The 15153-nt window shown below is 36.4% G+C and overlaps 1 protein-coding gene across 1 annotated transcript in view; it reads left to right on the top strand.

The window, feature by feature from the left end:
• Positions 1-312: 312 nt before the first annotated feature.
• LOC140522503 (ankyrin repeat domain-containing protein 26-like) overlaps positions 313-15153 on the top strand; it is a 34522-nt gene continuing 19681 nt past the window's right edge. The window contains exons 1-6 of the mRNA XM_072637924.1: positions 313-335; positions 491-605; positions 757-987; positions 2469-2575; positions 6371-6508; positions 7440-7570. Coding sequence (XP_072494025.1) covers positions 313-335; positions 491-605; positions 757-987; positions 2469-2575; positions 6371-6508; positions 7440-7570 — 745 coding nt within the window. The remainder of the gene's footprint in view (positions 336-490; positions 606-756; positions 988-2468; positions 2576-6370; positions 6509-7439; positions 7571-15153) is intronic.

The raw sequence follows: 15153 nt of genomic DNA, 5'->3' as shown, positions 1-15153 counted from the left end.
CGAGTCTGCATGTGCCTTGGCTAATCCTTGGAAAACTTGTCCTTTGAGCACCTGGGCCAGAGCAGGCGCAGGCTCTGCCTCCTGGAGATTGGATCCCAAGTTCTGAGTGCTGGTGACCCCTGACCCTCCTGCCTGCCCATTTTTAATGGAGGGGAAACTCCTTCCTTTTACTTGTAGTCTGCTTCCAGCTGACTTACTCTTTCTCAGTGACGTGGTGGGAGCAAATGCTGCTCTCTTCCAGTGAAATGTTCTTCTGAGTCTGCTATTTATTTCCCAGACGTTTTTGTTCATCATATCCGGTCAGAAGAACTAATGCACATTGTAGATGTCCTCGGGTGAGAAGGGTGGCCACTTATATTTATTTGGGCAGCGATTTCGATTTCAGGCGGAGTAACAATAATGCATTTTATGTTACAAGTATAGTACCTAACAAGAGTACAATTTTGATTTTCGTAATTACCAAGCATTGACTTAGCTCTCATTTTCATAGCACACCTCTACACCTGGCTTCTGCAAATGGCCATCCAGATGTTGTGTCTCTCTTAGTAGAGAGAAAATGCAAAATAAACCTGCGTGACAAGCACTATCAGACATCTTTAATGAAGGTATGCCCTAGTTAACCTTGCTGGTCTATAGAATGCGTTTGGAGTAAGAAAATGTGCTTTACTAAATTATTTAAATATCACTAATGATGTTTTAGTATACTAAATACTTTTTAGAGTATTGATTGTCTCTTTCTCTACATTCCATTCACAGGCAGTACAGTGTCAGCAGGAGGAGTGTGCAAGGATCCTGCTGGATTATGGTGCAGACCCTGCTCTGATGGATACCCATGACAACACTGCACTTCACTATGCTGCCTCTGGACTTAACACAGCCATAGCAGCAAAGCTGCTTAGACATACAATAGACATGGAAGCAAAAAACAAGGTAGAAGTCTACCTCTTGTGTGAGAAAATATTTTCTGAGATCAAATGTGTAAATCAGGTATTTTCCAATGCACATTATATTCTTGGAAGCATTTCTTTAATGCAAGTATCTTAAAATCCATCTCTACTCAAAGTTCATTGGCCTTGGGAATTTTCTGATGGCCAGGCAAAACGGGGAGGAGACTCCATTCACAACGGAACTCTTAATGAGGAACTTCCCTCGACTGCTTTGGACCAGGGCCTGTTCTAAGATTTAATCTTCGAGTAGGGTTGTTAACCTGGGATCCATTAATTTCAAAAAAAAATCACCATTTATTTTATAGTTCTTTCAATGTTATTGGCTTCCTTTGCATTCTCTGTATTTTAGGTATTTAAAAGCATTATTCTGGAAAGGGGTGCATGACACACACACACACACAAAAAGTTATGAAAACGTGACTTAGGGAATGGTTTGTAATGGTGAAATGTGAAGTGACTTCCCAAGCTCACCTAGCCACTCTAAGTGTCTCAGCAGCAGGCCTTGAATCTCTGTTTCACTGATTTTGAGTTTGGCTCTCCATTCAGTCCACCACATCTGTCTCTCTAGAATTTTCTTTGCATGCTATATTAGGTCTGGTACCCAGAATTCAAAGGTTCCATCAAATATCTGTCTGCAATACTTTACATATAAACATTTACCTATGATAGTACAATGTTAATTGGTCAAGAAGAAATGTCATAATGTTTTAAAAAATATTCTCTTAAAAATTTGTTCAGCATAAAACTGCAGACAGACATTTTACAAGAACAAATTCTTAAGTGTATGTAGGTGTGTTTTTTTTTCTATTTCCTACACACTATGCCGTTTCCTTTGTAGACTTATTGAGTATCTCCTGATTTTTAAGAAAAGGTTTGACTCTTCGTCACTGCTGCTCAAGAAAGAAAATAAAAATCAAAATATACATTAGGAGGGTTGTGAAGGGAGGGAAAATATCAAGAGAATGACTTTCTTCAAGGTTCAGCCACCTTAAGGCAAGATTTTCTTGAGTTTTGAGGCTGGTTGTAACACACTTCAGGGGAAAGGATGAAGAGAACTAGGCAACTTGAAAACTGACCAGAACGTAGTTGTAGCTTGGCCAAGTACTGGGGAAATAAGGGTGACTGCACGCAGACGATCATTGATCATGACATGAAGACAGAGGAAAGGAAGGTACCCCTAAAAGATTAGGAAAATCTCTTACACATCCTGGTTTTCTACGTCCTGATCACAAATTAATAACTGGAAGCAATCCCAGAGGCTATCTAACTTCATTCCCTCATTTTACATGTGAGGAAATTAAGGCCCAAAGAAGTGAAATAATTTACTTACGGTCACATGGAAATTAACTAACAGAAGCTGGATTTATGCCCTGCTCTTCTCATTCCAGAGTTCCATTGTAGCCTACTTCCTTAGCATGTCATTAGCAAGTTCACAGGATGTTCACAACATGCCTTCAACTGAATTCTATCATATAAACAATTCTTGCATACCTTAACTTGATCTTTAATATGATTTTGCAGGAAGGCTGCACACCACTTTTGCTTGCAGTTAAAGAAAATAACCGAGATATGGTAGATCTTTTCTTAAAGAATGGAGCAAATGTGAATACATCGGATAGGCTTGACAGGTACGGTAATTAAAGCTTCCAAGAAAAAAAGAGGTAACTGTTATTAGAGGAATAAGAACAACTTCAGTCAGGGAACTCTTAGTGAGCAACAATAATTGAAATTGTTCATCACTGAGAAAGGGTGACAATGTGCACAAACATCAATTATGAAAAGGGCTACTATTTATGCTTCTGCAGCAGAGAAAGCCATTCATGTGGGCATGCCATCCACCATCAATTAGTGATTTATTTTCGCAGGTTTCATTGTTTGATTTTCAATGACTTAAGATCATCACATAGCTGTTTTGTGTACTCGTGATGCAATTGATTCTCTACATGAAATAATCTTCATGTCAATCATGAGAATTGATGTGTGTAATTTTTCCTTCTTCTTCCTTTCATTGTTCTTAAGGATATGTGCACTGACAAATACAAATCAATACAATAATAAGATGACTGACTTTCATGATCCTGTGACCTTATCACTGTGAATATTTATGCCACTGGCTGAGATTTTAGTCCTTCCATACTTTCTTATGCTACAGGATTTTTGTCCTAATACCAGAAATTCCACATAGAGGATCCAAGAAAGGCATTGAAGCCTTCTCCTGGTTCTTTTAATATTTGAGGACGATGGAAGCACTTACATTGTCACATTTTCTCTCTTTTATTCTTTTAAAATTTATTTATTTTTACTTTTCAATTTTTTGCAGTTTTCAAATTTTGAGTTCAAATTGCTCTTCTTCCTGGGCCTCCCCCTTTCCCAGGATGTTATGCAAACTGATATAGGCTGTACATGTACAATCATATTCAACCTATTTCTACACTGCTCATGTTTGACAGAAGTAGCAGAATAAAAGAGGAAAATCTGAAGACAGAAAAAACAAAAAACCAAAAGGGAGAGAAAATAGTATGCTTCCACCTCCATTCAGACTCCATAATTGTTTCTCTGGATGTGAATAACATTTTCTGTCATGAGACTTTTTCCCCCGGTTTTCTCAGCATTTTTTGTCAACTAGTGAATTCAGAAGCTGGAATCTTTGGATTTCTCATATAGAAGATTACTGTAGTCATTGACCCTGGTTCTTTGATACCAAACATATTCCACTAATCCTACACTCTGTTTCTCAGCCTGTCCCAAGTGGCTTTGATGATTGTCGATTTATACAATAGAATTTTATATATGGTAGAGATAGACCACCTTCACTTGTATTATTTTTGATTAATTCCCTTGGTATTCTGGACCTTTTGTTCATCCCGATGAATTTTATTTTTTAATTTCTATACAATAATTTTGGTAGTTTGATTGGTATGGCACTGAGTAAGATATTACTTTTGGTAGAATTGTCATTTGTATCATATTAACTTGGCCTACCAATGAATAACTGATATTTTTTAGATTATTCAGATCTGACTTGATTTGAGTGAAAAACGTTTTGTAATTGTGTTCATTGTTGGTTGGTTTGTATTGGAAGAGAGATTCCCAAGTATTTTATATTGTCACAATTCTCTTTCATCGCTCAATTCTTTGCACACTTTTCCTTCTACCTCTCTTATATGATTTTAATTTCCTTTCTGAGCTCTTCCATGAGATCTCTCTGGGATTGAGCTCACTTCTCTTTTTCCTTTGCGATTTTGCCTATACGTGTTTTGGCGTCATTCTCCTTCTCTGAATTTTTTTCCTCCACATTCTTTGTGGCCACAATAACTTCCTATGGTCATTTTTTCCAATGACTTTTTGCTCGTCTTTTTTTCCCCTTTCTTTTCAATTTGAGCTCTGCTCACAATGTGGAAAGGGCACTGTTTCAGAATTTTATAGCAGGGTCCCTAGGTCCTGGCTGTTTACCTGGTGCTGCAATGTTTTGCTGACTCGTGTGGGAGCCCTCTTTTACGGTGGTTTGCTCGGGGGATGGGAGTGGGAATGAAAGGCACTGCTGCAGATAGTAGGGTTCTGGCAGCTTACCTGATGCTGTCCCGGAGTTCTACTGCTGATGTTTGTCATGTGCTACGACTGGTGGAGTGTTCTCGAGTTTCCCTAGATGTACCCTGAAGTTCTTGGCATTGTAACCATTGGTGGCTGCCTGTTTCCTTAATCACCTGTAGGGATAGACCCTACCTGTTTGGCTGAGTCTATTCTGAGGCATGTCAGTTCTTAGAACTGGAGTCTGCCCACTCCCTATACTGGGACTCCGAATCTACCATTGCTTTGTTGAGATGAGGCTTGCTGCTGCCCTGTTGGGATACTTCCTGTCCTGGAGTATGCTCCCTTTTACCTAAGTGAGAAAGAACTTCCCTGTCAATCTTCCAAGGTTTGGGGGCTCTAAGATTGTTTCACCCTATACCTTTGATGGTTCTGCTGTGGCAGGATTTGTTTGAGGGCAGTATTTTATGGTTGTTTCGAGGTGAATATTGGAGAGTTATGGCGATTTACTGCTTACTCCATCATCTTGGATCGCAAAACTAAAAATAATCTTTTAAAAAACAAACCTAATATTTTAAAAGATAGGATAATATTAAGAGCTAATACTATATTTCATAACTCCATCAGTTTCAATCTTTCCCATAATCCTTTATTCCGCGCCACCCCCAAATATATTGTACTCGTTCCTTTTGCTATGTTTGGTATTGAGATTTTGGATCAGAGAAAAACATTTAAACAGAATCAACATTTCTACCTGCCATAAAGAGTTTATTAACACTTGAATATACCTTAAAATATCCATAATTTCCCCATATAATATATTTACATTACATGGATATTTTTGACACTACTTCCACCTTCCACAGAGTTAGCCTATTATATCGGTTATCACTGCGTGAGTGTTCACCCTTCCTTGCAGAGGAAGACCATGCCATCAGGGCAATACTGCCATGACTTGCAATTGACTTTATTTTGAGCGAGGGAGGGCTGTGCAGGTTGCCAGCCTCACATCTCCTCCAGAACCATCTGAATCCAGTGACCAGATATTCATCAGGATGACTGGAGATGACCCAGGATGAGACAATTAGGGTTAAGTGACTAGGCCAAGGTCACACACCTAGTGAGTGTCAAGTATCTGAGGTGAGATTTGAGCTCAGGTCCTCCTGACTCCTGCACTCGTGCTCTATGCACTGCACCACCTCGCTGCCCCATGAGTTATCACGAAGTAATCAAGGAACAGCACACCTCTACGTGACATTACTGATATACCTACAATACTGCCTTAGGCAGAAAGACAGTGAATTATTCAACATAACACAAACTCGGAACTTCAGAAGATCTCTGTTTTCACGATTTTGGATATTTTCTCTACTAGTGCAGCTTGTAATCACACTAACTCTTTATCAACTGCCTTCATGGGTTAATGGGCCTTCCTGAAATCCAATGGTCCTAGCTATCTGGTGATGAACCTTTCTTCAGTTACATGAGCTTGTCCATAAACATTACTTTCAAAGAGCCTCCACTTTCCTTTCAAGGCTAGTAAACAAGTGGAAACTTGGTGTAGGCTCCCTTGAAAGTTCTTCACTTTTGTACACAAGTTACTCTGATGCACTACCTTCTTGTTGTCATGAAAATCTTGAATTGGACAGTTCCTGCTAGAACTCTAAGAGGACAAAAAATACCCCTCTCAATCCTGTCTTTCCTTCTTTTCCTAACTGCCATTTTTCATGCTGCATATAAGCACAAAAAGTACTCATCCCTCACGAAGTATTCATGTTGCACATGCGTATAACCTCATATATGAGATATCCTCTTGTTGCAACATATCGAGAGAAATCTAATTACGTGTGACTCCTTTAAATTCTGAAATGTCGATGGTTTCTTTGTTATTCTAGAACAGCCCTGATGATTGCTGCCCGTTGTAAACCAACAGGTGTAGTCAGTCTTCTTCTTCAATATGATATTGATCTCTCTTGCCGAGATGCATTTGGACAGACAGCTGAGGAACATGCTGCTTTCAGTGGTCATTCCATGTAAGTATCAACGTTTTAATTCTAATAATTTGTATGGAATTGCATTTAAAATCATTTCTCCTCTATACAAAGGAGACTGTCTGGGACTTTCATAGTTGCATAATATGGCAAGCATCTGGCAAGCATACTTCAAGGCACTGTGAAGAAGTTGGTCCAAAGGCCAATTTCGGTTATCCAAGTTCAGGAGGACATAAGCATGAGACGAGTTACAAAGTAGAGTCAGGGTATGTGAGATCAGATTTTTCAGAAGTAAGGATAACGAGGATGATAGGTGCCATTTTTATAGTTCTATAAGGTTTTCCAATGTTTTCCATACATTTTAGTATTTGATCATCCCAAAAGTTCACTTCACAAAAATTTATTTATAAAGTCTGCTTTAAAGACACGGTTTTTTTTTCCTGTTTGTTTCTTAATCTTTGCTGATACCTCCAGTTATAGTAGATTTAAAGTTAGTTTTAGGAAAAGCCACATGATATGTTGGACACCTGAAAGTGAGTGACAGCTAAAGAGAATAAGTAATAAATATAATAATCAACATCAAAATTTACAATGAGGCAGTTTGGTCAGGGGAAAGAGTGCTCTAATTGGAATCAGAGGACCTGAGGAAAAATGATGCCTCTCACTTTATGGATCACCCTGGAGAACTGTTAACCTTTTCTGGAACTCAGTTACTTAATCTAGAAAATAAAGTGTTTGGAGTAGATGATCTAAAGCTCTGAATCTATACTTCTCTATTACTGTGACTCTGAGTACATGTATACTAGGTTTAGGCTGAATAATTAGCTATACCCTACAGACTTTATCAAAAGAATAACAACAATTTTGCTGATAATCTGATTATTAAAGTCTAAGGTATGCAGAGACCCGGTACGTATAATTTTATCTTGGTTGATGTAGAAATATTTTGTTTTATCTTTTACTTTGTACATAGTCATTACGAACTAATTTATCAATATGGACAACAGAAGGCACTTAATCAGCCCCTTTCACTCCAAATCAGCAGTTTGGAAAGGGCTGCTGATTCCAGATTTACCGTGACTGGACCTGCCAACGATCAGGAAGGTAAGAGTGACAAATTAAAAAAAATAGCTAATTTTAAAAAATAATGAAAGAGCAATCTTTAATTTCATATATATTAAATATTTATGTATATAAATATATGTATATATGTTCTATTTCCATTTTATACTTTTAAAGGGTAGGAATTGGTCTATTTTTGGTTATTTACTTAATTATCCTTGTAGGTTGATTATCCTGAACAAAACAGCCTCAAGGTATTTTGTGTTATTAATGTCTGCTTTCTCCCAAAATTTCTTTAAGCAAGTTACAATAACAATTATCAGATTTCTCCATTGTTCTAAATGTAATTAATGAAATCATGTGAAAAATTTTGAACATATTTCACATGTATTATATGTAGTGATATTAGTTATTTTTGATGCTAAAACATGGGAAAAATAAGTACGTAAACGTCTCCTGTAACTGTAGCATGTTCACACACAGAGGCACACCGACACAGATGGGCTCATCTAATATTTGGACATATAAAGGCAGAACGGTAAAACAGCTGGAGAGCAAAGCCTTCTTCCTTTTTGGAAGTCTATGAAAATCACTTATCCAAGCTTTGGAAATGGATACATTTTAAACGTTTCCAACATTTCTAAATGTTCATAAAGCTTTCAGTTCAGAGATACCAAAGAGGATGCAAAAGACACAGAAGTTAGGGGGAACAGGGGACAAAGGTTTGAAAGGTAATACATATATGTTCCTAGATTTTTGGTAGATATTTGCACATGTGCCCACTTCCAACATCATCCTAGGAACACTTCCAATCTCCTGATTCAGGCCGTTAAACTTTCAAAGAGAAGAGATTTTTCTGAGTGGTTGCCTAATATTGAATCCTGCCAGCTGGGCCATTGGGAATCTCAATGACCTGGGCTTGCAATAATAACTTCATCCCGTATTTATGAGTTTTCTGTTTCAAATCAATTTACCCTTTACCTTGTGAGAAAAGCAGTGTGGGTATTCTGTTTACTTCCATTTGAATGGTGATGAAACTAAGGAGCAGTTAGCTTAGATGCCTTGCTCATGCCAACAGAGCTCAAAAGAAAGTGTGATCATGCGCATATTACACTACAGATCTGAAAGAGATGAGCTATGTAAATCGTTCCTTAAAAGAAATAAGAAATCACAATGGCACAAGAAACAGTATTTAATTTTAAGTATATCTAGTACAGTCTAAAATCACATCCTTTTCAGAAAACATTCCTTGCTTATAGCTTGTCAGGTGATGAATGAACTTCATTTTTCTTCGTTTTCTTCGTTTGTAAAATAGTATATCTCTAGCTACATACATGCAAATAGAATGAACTTTTAAGATTAAAAATGTCAAGTTGTATTCCTCAATTTCTATTATGTTATCTAGAGAAAGAAATTTAATCAAATTTTTTGAAATTCCAAATCAAATTGTAATAAAAATAATTGTACTTAGGAAACTCAATGAAGGTGGAATGTCTATGAATTTCATCAAACAAGAAAATTTATAGTCTACAAGACGGAAATAAATATAGGGAAAACTGAAAGGATTGTTACTGATAGAACTATTCATAAGTAGGTTTGTGACAGATATCTGAATGCAGACACTGACTTTATGAAATATATAATAACCAGAATCATTTTCTATAGAAACCCAAATCAGAGTGTAAGCGCAACCATAGTAAGGTTAGAATTTTAAAAGCTTCAAACAACTAGGGATAGGAATAGGAAGAAAAAAATTTCTTTTTTTAAATATATTTTTATTAAATATGTATGCTTTCCTTGAAATTCTGTACCATAAGACATTTATTTGTTCTATCTCATTTATGTTCATCCAAGAATTAGTAAAATTTGTTATCTGATACACGAGTGTGGCAGTACAGCATAGCTTCATGCAGCATTAGACAAAATTGGTGATGACTTTTTTGAACTTGAGGAGTCACTGAGCTGTGACCATGAACCTCAAATCTTCATTGTTTTGAGGGGAAGATGAGAGTAGTAATAAAGTGAGGACATATTTTCTTGAGTTTTATTAGTAGTGAACCCTTTGCGTACACATTTTCTTATAAATCATATTGGCAAAGGAAACCAGGCTCTTATCATGAAGTATGAGTGTGATAGAGTTCCGATCCTGGGGCCTGGTAGTCATTTTTCGTTCCCTGAAGCAACATCTTCCTTCCTTGTAATTATTTCTTGTTTTCTTTTGTTCACATTGAGAATAAGCCCAAATTATTTGTCAGAGAAATTCGAAATTTTCTGGTTTTCTGGCATTTTGACAAATTATTGTATTCTGGGGTGGAGCATTCCCTAATCAGTAATTCTCATTTCTTTGATATTTTAATTCAGGGTTATGGTAGCAAAGTCACAAATTATCCCAAAACATTGCAATCCAAAAGTCTTTTTTCTCTCTCTCCCTGATGATTGATATTCAGTTTTGTTTTCATGAAGCCATTACTTTAATTGAGTAATGTCATCTTGTTGCACAACTCTTCATGGGTAATACAAATTGGAAATGCTGACAAGTAAAAGTTGTCCTTCCCAAGTCAGACAGTGCTGTAGTGTAGCTAGATAAGACAGGCAGGATTTAGGACTAAGTGATCTAGTCCTGGCTCTGCCAGGTATTGTGTTGAATTAAGAAATCCAGTGCTCTTGTTGATTACTTTTCTCTTCTTGTCCTTAGCTTTAGGAAACAATGAGATGAATTTCAGTTTAATGAGTGGGTTATATAAATGTCTGCCTCAGGATACAAGCCCATATCACACAATTCTTTTTGGTGATAAAGACAAGACTTGTATTTCCGTTGGCATGAATTATTTCCTTCTGCAAGTGCAGTTTAGCACCTTCTGTGAAACTTCGGGTGGCAGAGAATTGACTTGAGCACTGAAAGGTGAAGGGATATATTAATTTTCACGTAGGCAATATCACAATCAAAGGTGCAACAATAATCCTATATACAAAAACTTGCACAGTAGTACCTGTTTCTTGATGCATTTACCTTTGTGCTCCCCTCCAGAAGGGCTCTAGAGCACGGCCCCATATTTCAGCGTACCAGAGGACCTGACTTTGACTATACATACATACATATTTATGTATGTGTGTGTATCTATGTATACGTGTACATATACATATATATCAATAATTGAAAATTCCCAAAGTTAATAAAAAGTTTTGCATATGTTCATTGATGCAACCAATTCCTCTTGTCAAACTAATTGTAAATACTTAATAAACAAGAAACCCCTGCTAAAAAAAAGCTTTGAATTTAGTAATATATTGTGGACTGATGAATAGTAAAGGTAATTATATAGTTTTGTATATTAAACAACATCTTAAGACGTTTTTGGACTGATATATAGTAAAGTCATTTAATATTTCAAAATAGACAATGGCTGATGTAGGAATTTAAAGATGTAAAATTTCTTCCTCTAAGGACATGAACGAATTGGGCATGCAGGTGAAAAAGCCAGAACAAGAAAAAATTGAAAATCCCCAAGTAAATCCCCAATCAGAAAGACTGAAAACCAGAAGAGAGATTAATAAAATGGAAATTAAGAAAACTATTGAAGTCATAAATGAAACTCAAAGTTGGTTTTATGAAAAACCACAAAATTGAGAAACCTTTGAGCCATTTGATAAAAAAAAAAACAAAACCAAAGAAGAAAAGCAAATTACACTATCAAAGATGAAAAGGGTTGAAGTCACCTACAATGAGCCGGAAATTAAAACATTAACTAGAAATTACTTTGCCCAACTGTATGCCCATAAATTCGACAATCTAAAGGAGATGGATGACTATTTTAAAAAATGTGAATTGCCCAGATTAACAAAAGAGGAAGTTGAGTAGTTACATAACCCTGTCTCGGAAAAAAGAAATTGAACAAGCCATCCATGAACTCCCTAGGAAAAAATCTCCAAGGTTGGATGGATTAACAATTGAATTCTATCACACATTTAAGGAACAGTTACTTCCAATATTATATCGAGTATTTGGGAAAATTGGCAAAGGAGTCCTCTCAAAGTCGTTTTATGATGCAAATATCGTTGTGATACCTAAACCAGGAAGGGCCAAAACAGAAAAAGGAAATCCTGGACCAATTTCTCTAATGAATATTGGTGCAAAAATTTTAAAAAAGATTTTAGCAAAAAAAAAAAATACAGCAACTTACCTTGAAAAGAATGGTTCATTATTAGGAAAACTATTAACATTATTGATCATGTCAAAAACTAACAGAAACCACATGATTATCTCAAAAGATGCAGAAAATCCTTGGACAATATACAACACCCATTCCTATTGAAAAGACTGGAGAGCATAGGAGTAGATGGAACTTCCCATAAAATAATAAAACAATAAGTAGTATCTACCGAAAACCTTCAGCAAGCATCATATGCAAGGGAGATAAGCTAGATGTACTTGCAAGAAGACCAGGGGTGAAACAAGGATGTCCATTATCACCCATGTTATACAATATGGTACTAGAAATATTAGTGGTAGCAATAGGAGAAGAAAAAGAAAAGGATGGAATTAGAATAGGCAAAGAAGAAACTAAGCTATCTCACTTTGCAAATGATATGATGATATACTTAGAGAATGCCAGAGGCTCTAGTAAAAAACTACTTGAAATGATAAATCATAAACAACTTGGCAAAGTTTCAGGTTGCAAAATGAACAGATCTTCTGCATTTCTATATATTATTAACAAAGCTCAAGAGCAAGAGATAGAAAGAACAATTCCTTGTAAAGCTAGGTTAGACACTATAAAATATTTAGGAGTCTACCTGCCAAGAGAAATCCAGGGATTATCTGAATACAATTACAAAACCGTTTTTGCACAAATAAAGACAGGTCTAAGAAAGCGGAAAAACACTAGTTGCTCATGGCTAGGCCAAGCCAATGTTAAAAAAACATGACAATTCTACCTAAGTTAATTTACTTATTCAGTGCCATAACAATCAAATTATCAGATAATTATTTTCTATAGCTAGACAAAATAAGATCAAAATTCGTCGGGAAGAGAAAAAGGCCCAGAATATCAAGCGAACTAAAGAAGAGAAATACCAGGGAAGGTGACCTTGATCTACCAGATCCCAAATTTCATTATAAAGCAACAATCATTAAAACCTCTTGATACGGGCCAAGAAACAGAAGGGCAGACCGGTCGTATAGCTTACGTCCTTCCGACGCAGTGGTCAAAGAATATAGCAATCTACACTTCGAGAAAGCCAAGGAACCCAGTTTCTGGGATAAGGACTCACTACTTGACAATAATTGCTGTGACAACTGGATAACATTGTGGTGGAAACTAGGGTTAGAACATTGCCCAAAACCGTACACAGGAATAAATTCCAAATGGATACATGCTATAGGAATAAAGATTGATACTATAAATAAATTAATGGAGCAAGGAATAGTCTATTTTTCAGATTTATGAAGAAGGGAAGAATTTTTGACTAAACAGGAGGTGGAAAGCATTATGAAATTCAAAATGGAAAATGTTGATTCCATTAAACTGAAAAGCTTTCTACAACCAAACCCAATGCAACGAAGATTAGGAGGAAAGCAGAAACCTGGGAAACAATATTTGCAATTAGCGTCTGTGATAAAGGCCTCATTTCTAAAATAGATGGAGAAGTGAGTCAAATGTACAAGAATAGAAGTCAATCCCCAGCCCATTACCGGCCAAAGGTTATGAATAGGCAGTTTTCAGAGGAAGAAATAAAAGCTGTCTAGAGTGATATAAAAAAAGCTCTCAAGAACTTTTGATTAGAGAGATGCAATTCAAACCAACTCTGAGATACCACATCACAGCCATCAGGTTGGGTAACATGACAAAATAGGAAGATGATGCATGTTGGAGAAGATGTGGGAGAGTTGGAACACTAATCTCTTGTGGGTGGAGCTGGGACCTGATCCAACCATTCTGGAGAACATTTTGGAACTATGTCCAGAGAGCTAAAAAATGTGCACAGCCCTTGACCTAGAACTACCGCTTATAACACTGTATCCCCAAGAGATCACAAAAATGAGAAAGAGTCCCAAATGTACAAAAATATTTATAGCAGCTCTCCTTTGGGTGGCCAAAACCTGAAACTCTACGGGATGCATATCATTTAAGGAATAGCTGAATAAAATGTGGCACAGGAATGTAATGGAATACTGTTTTGCTATAAGAAATGATGAACAGGAAGATTAATGAGAGGTCTGGAAATAGTAATGTGAAAAGATTGTGAGTGAAAGGAACAGAACCAGGAGACCTTTGTACACAGCAACAACCGCTATATGGGAGGAATTTTTCTGCTAGGCGTAGCACTTCATTGCAATGCAGGGATTTACATAATTTCCAGTGGTCTCTTAAGGCAAAATGCCTTCCACATGCAGGGAAAGAACTACGAAATTTCATCACATAATGAAGCAGATCATTTTCTTTTATATTCTATTTTGATTTGTTTTAGGATTTCTCTCATTCGTTTTAACTCTTCTATGTAACATGACCAAGGTGAAAATATATTGAATTGGAATGTAAGTGTAGAATCTATAACAAACGGTATGCTGTCTCAGCATGGACATGGGGAGATACGGGGTTACAGGGAGGGGGGAATCTAAGATATATGGAAATGACTGTTGAATACTGAAAACAAATGATATTTTAAAAGTATACAATAGTTTGAAAGCTTCAAATTTTGATTTCTGAGATATATCTCCAACATGTACATAGCTTTCTTTTTCATTAATGGTAAAATACATATGTGGAAAGGGTGTTTATATATTAATAACTTTGAATTACTAAAGGAGATGACTAAAACAATTTTTCTTTCTTGAAATAACTCTCCAAATGGCAAAAGTTTTTCCATCATGTCTTAAAAATATTTTATATACGTTCTTTCCTATATGGATAAACTAAACTTAAAAAGTAGCTTTTATATTTTTATAGTTTTGAACATACACTTCCATTAATTTTACATTTTCTCCCCCTCCTTCCCTTTCCCCCTCCTCAAGACATTCTGCAATCAGATATAGGCTGTACATGTATTTTCCTATCAAACGTTTTTTCACATTAGTCATGTTATATAGAAGAACTGGAGTGAATGGGAAGAGCCATGACAAAGAAAATAAAACGAAAGGAAAATTGTCTGCTTGACTCTGAATTCACACTCCTTAGTACTTTCTCTGGCTGTGGACGGCACTTTCCGTCATGAGTAAAGAAAAACCTTTTAAGACTGATAAATTAATGGATACCAGAGGTGTAAAGATGCCAGTAGGCAGCACTGGTAAGGAAAGAAATGAAACTGTATTATTAACTGTTATTCTACAAGTGTGCATCGAAGTGGATGTATTCAAAACATAATTCTAGCTCTTTATTTCTGAGATAAGAATATCATTTATACATTGTTTGAAAGTACCTTATTGTGACTGCTTACATATTACGCGAATTTCCAAATTATACAACTAATTAAGGAATCATCCACACTGGGGTCCCTTGTGATATAATTGCATCAATCACTGCCATTGTTTGGAAGATATGATGCTGTGTTGCAGCATCAACTTCATAAGAGCCCCCTGGGAATCTTGAGTATCCATCCCTTCAAAAGAATCACGTTTCCATGTGTCA

This window comes from Notamacropus eugenii, chromosome 2 (assembly GCF_028372415.1).
Source record: "Notamacropus eugenii isolate mMacEug1 chromosome 2, mMacEug1.pri_v2, whole genome shotgun sequence".
Lineage (NCBI taxonomy): Eukaryota > Metazoa > Chordata > Mammalia > Diprotodontia > Macropodidae > Notamacropus > Notamacropus eugenii.
This window is presented reverse-complemented; position numbering and strand designations above follow the sequence as displayed.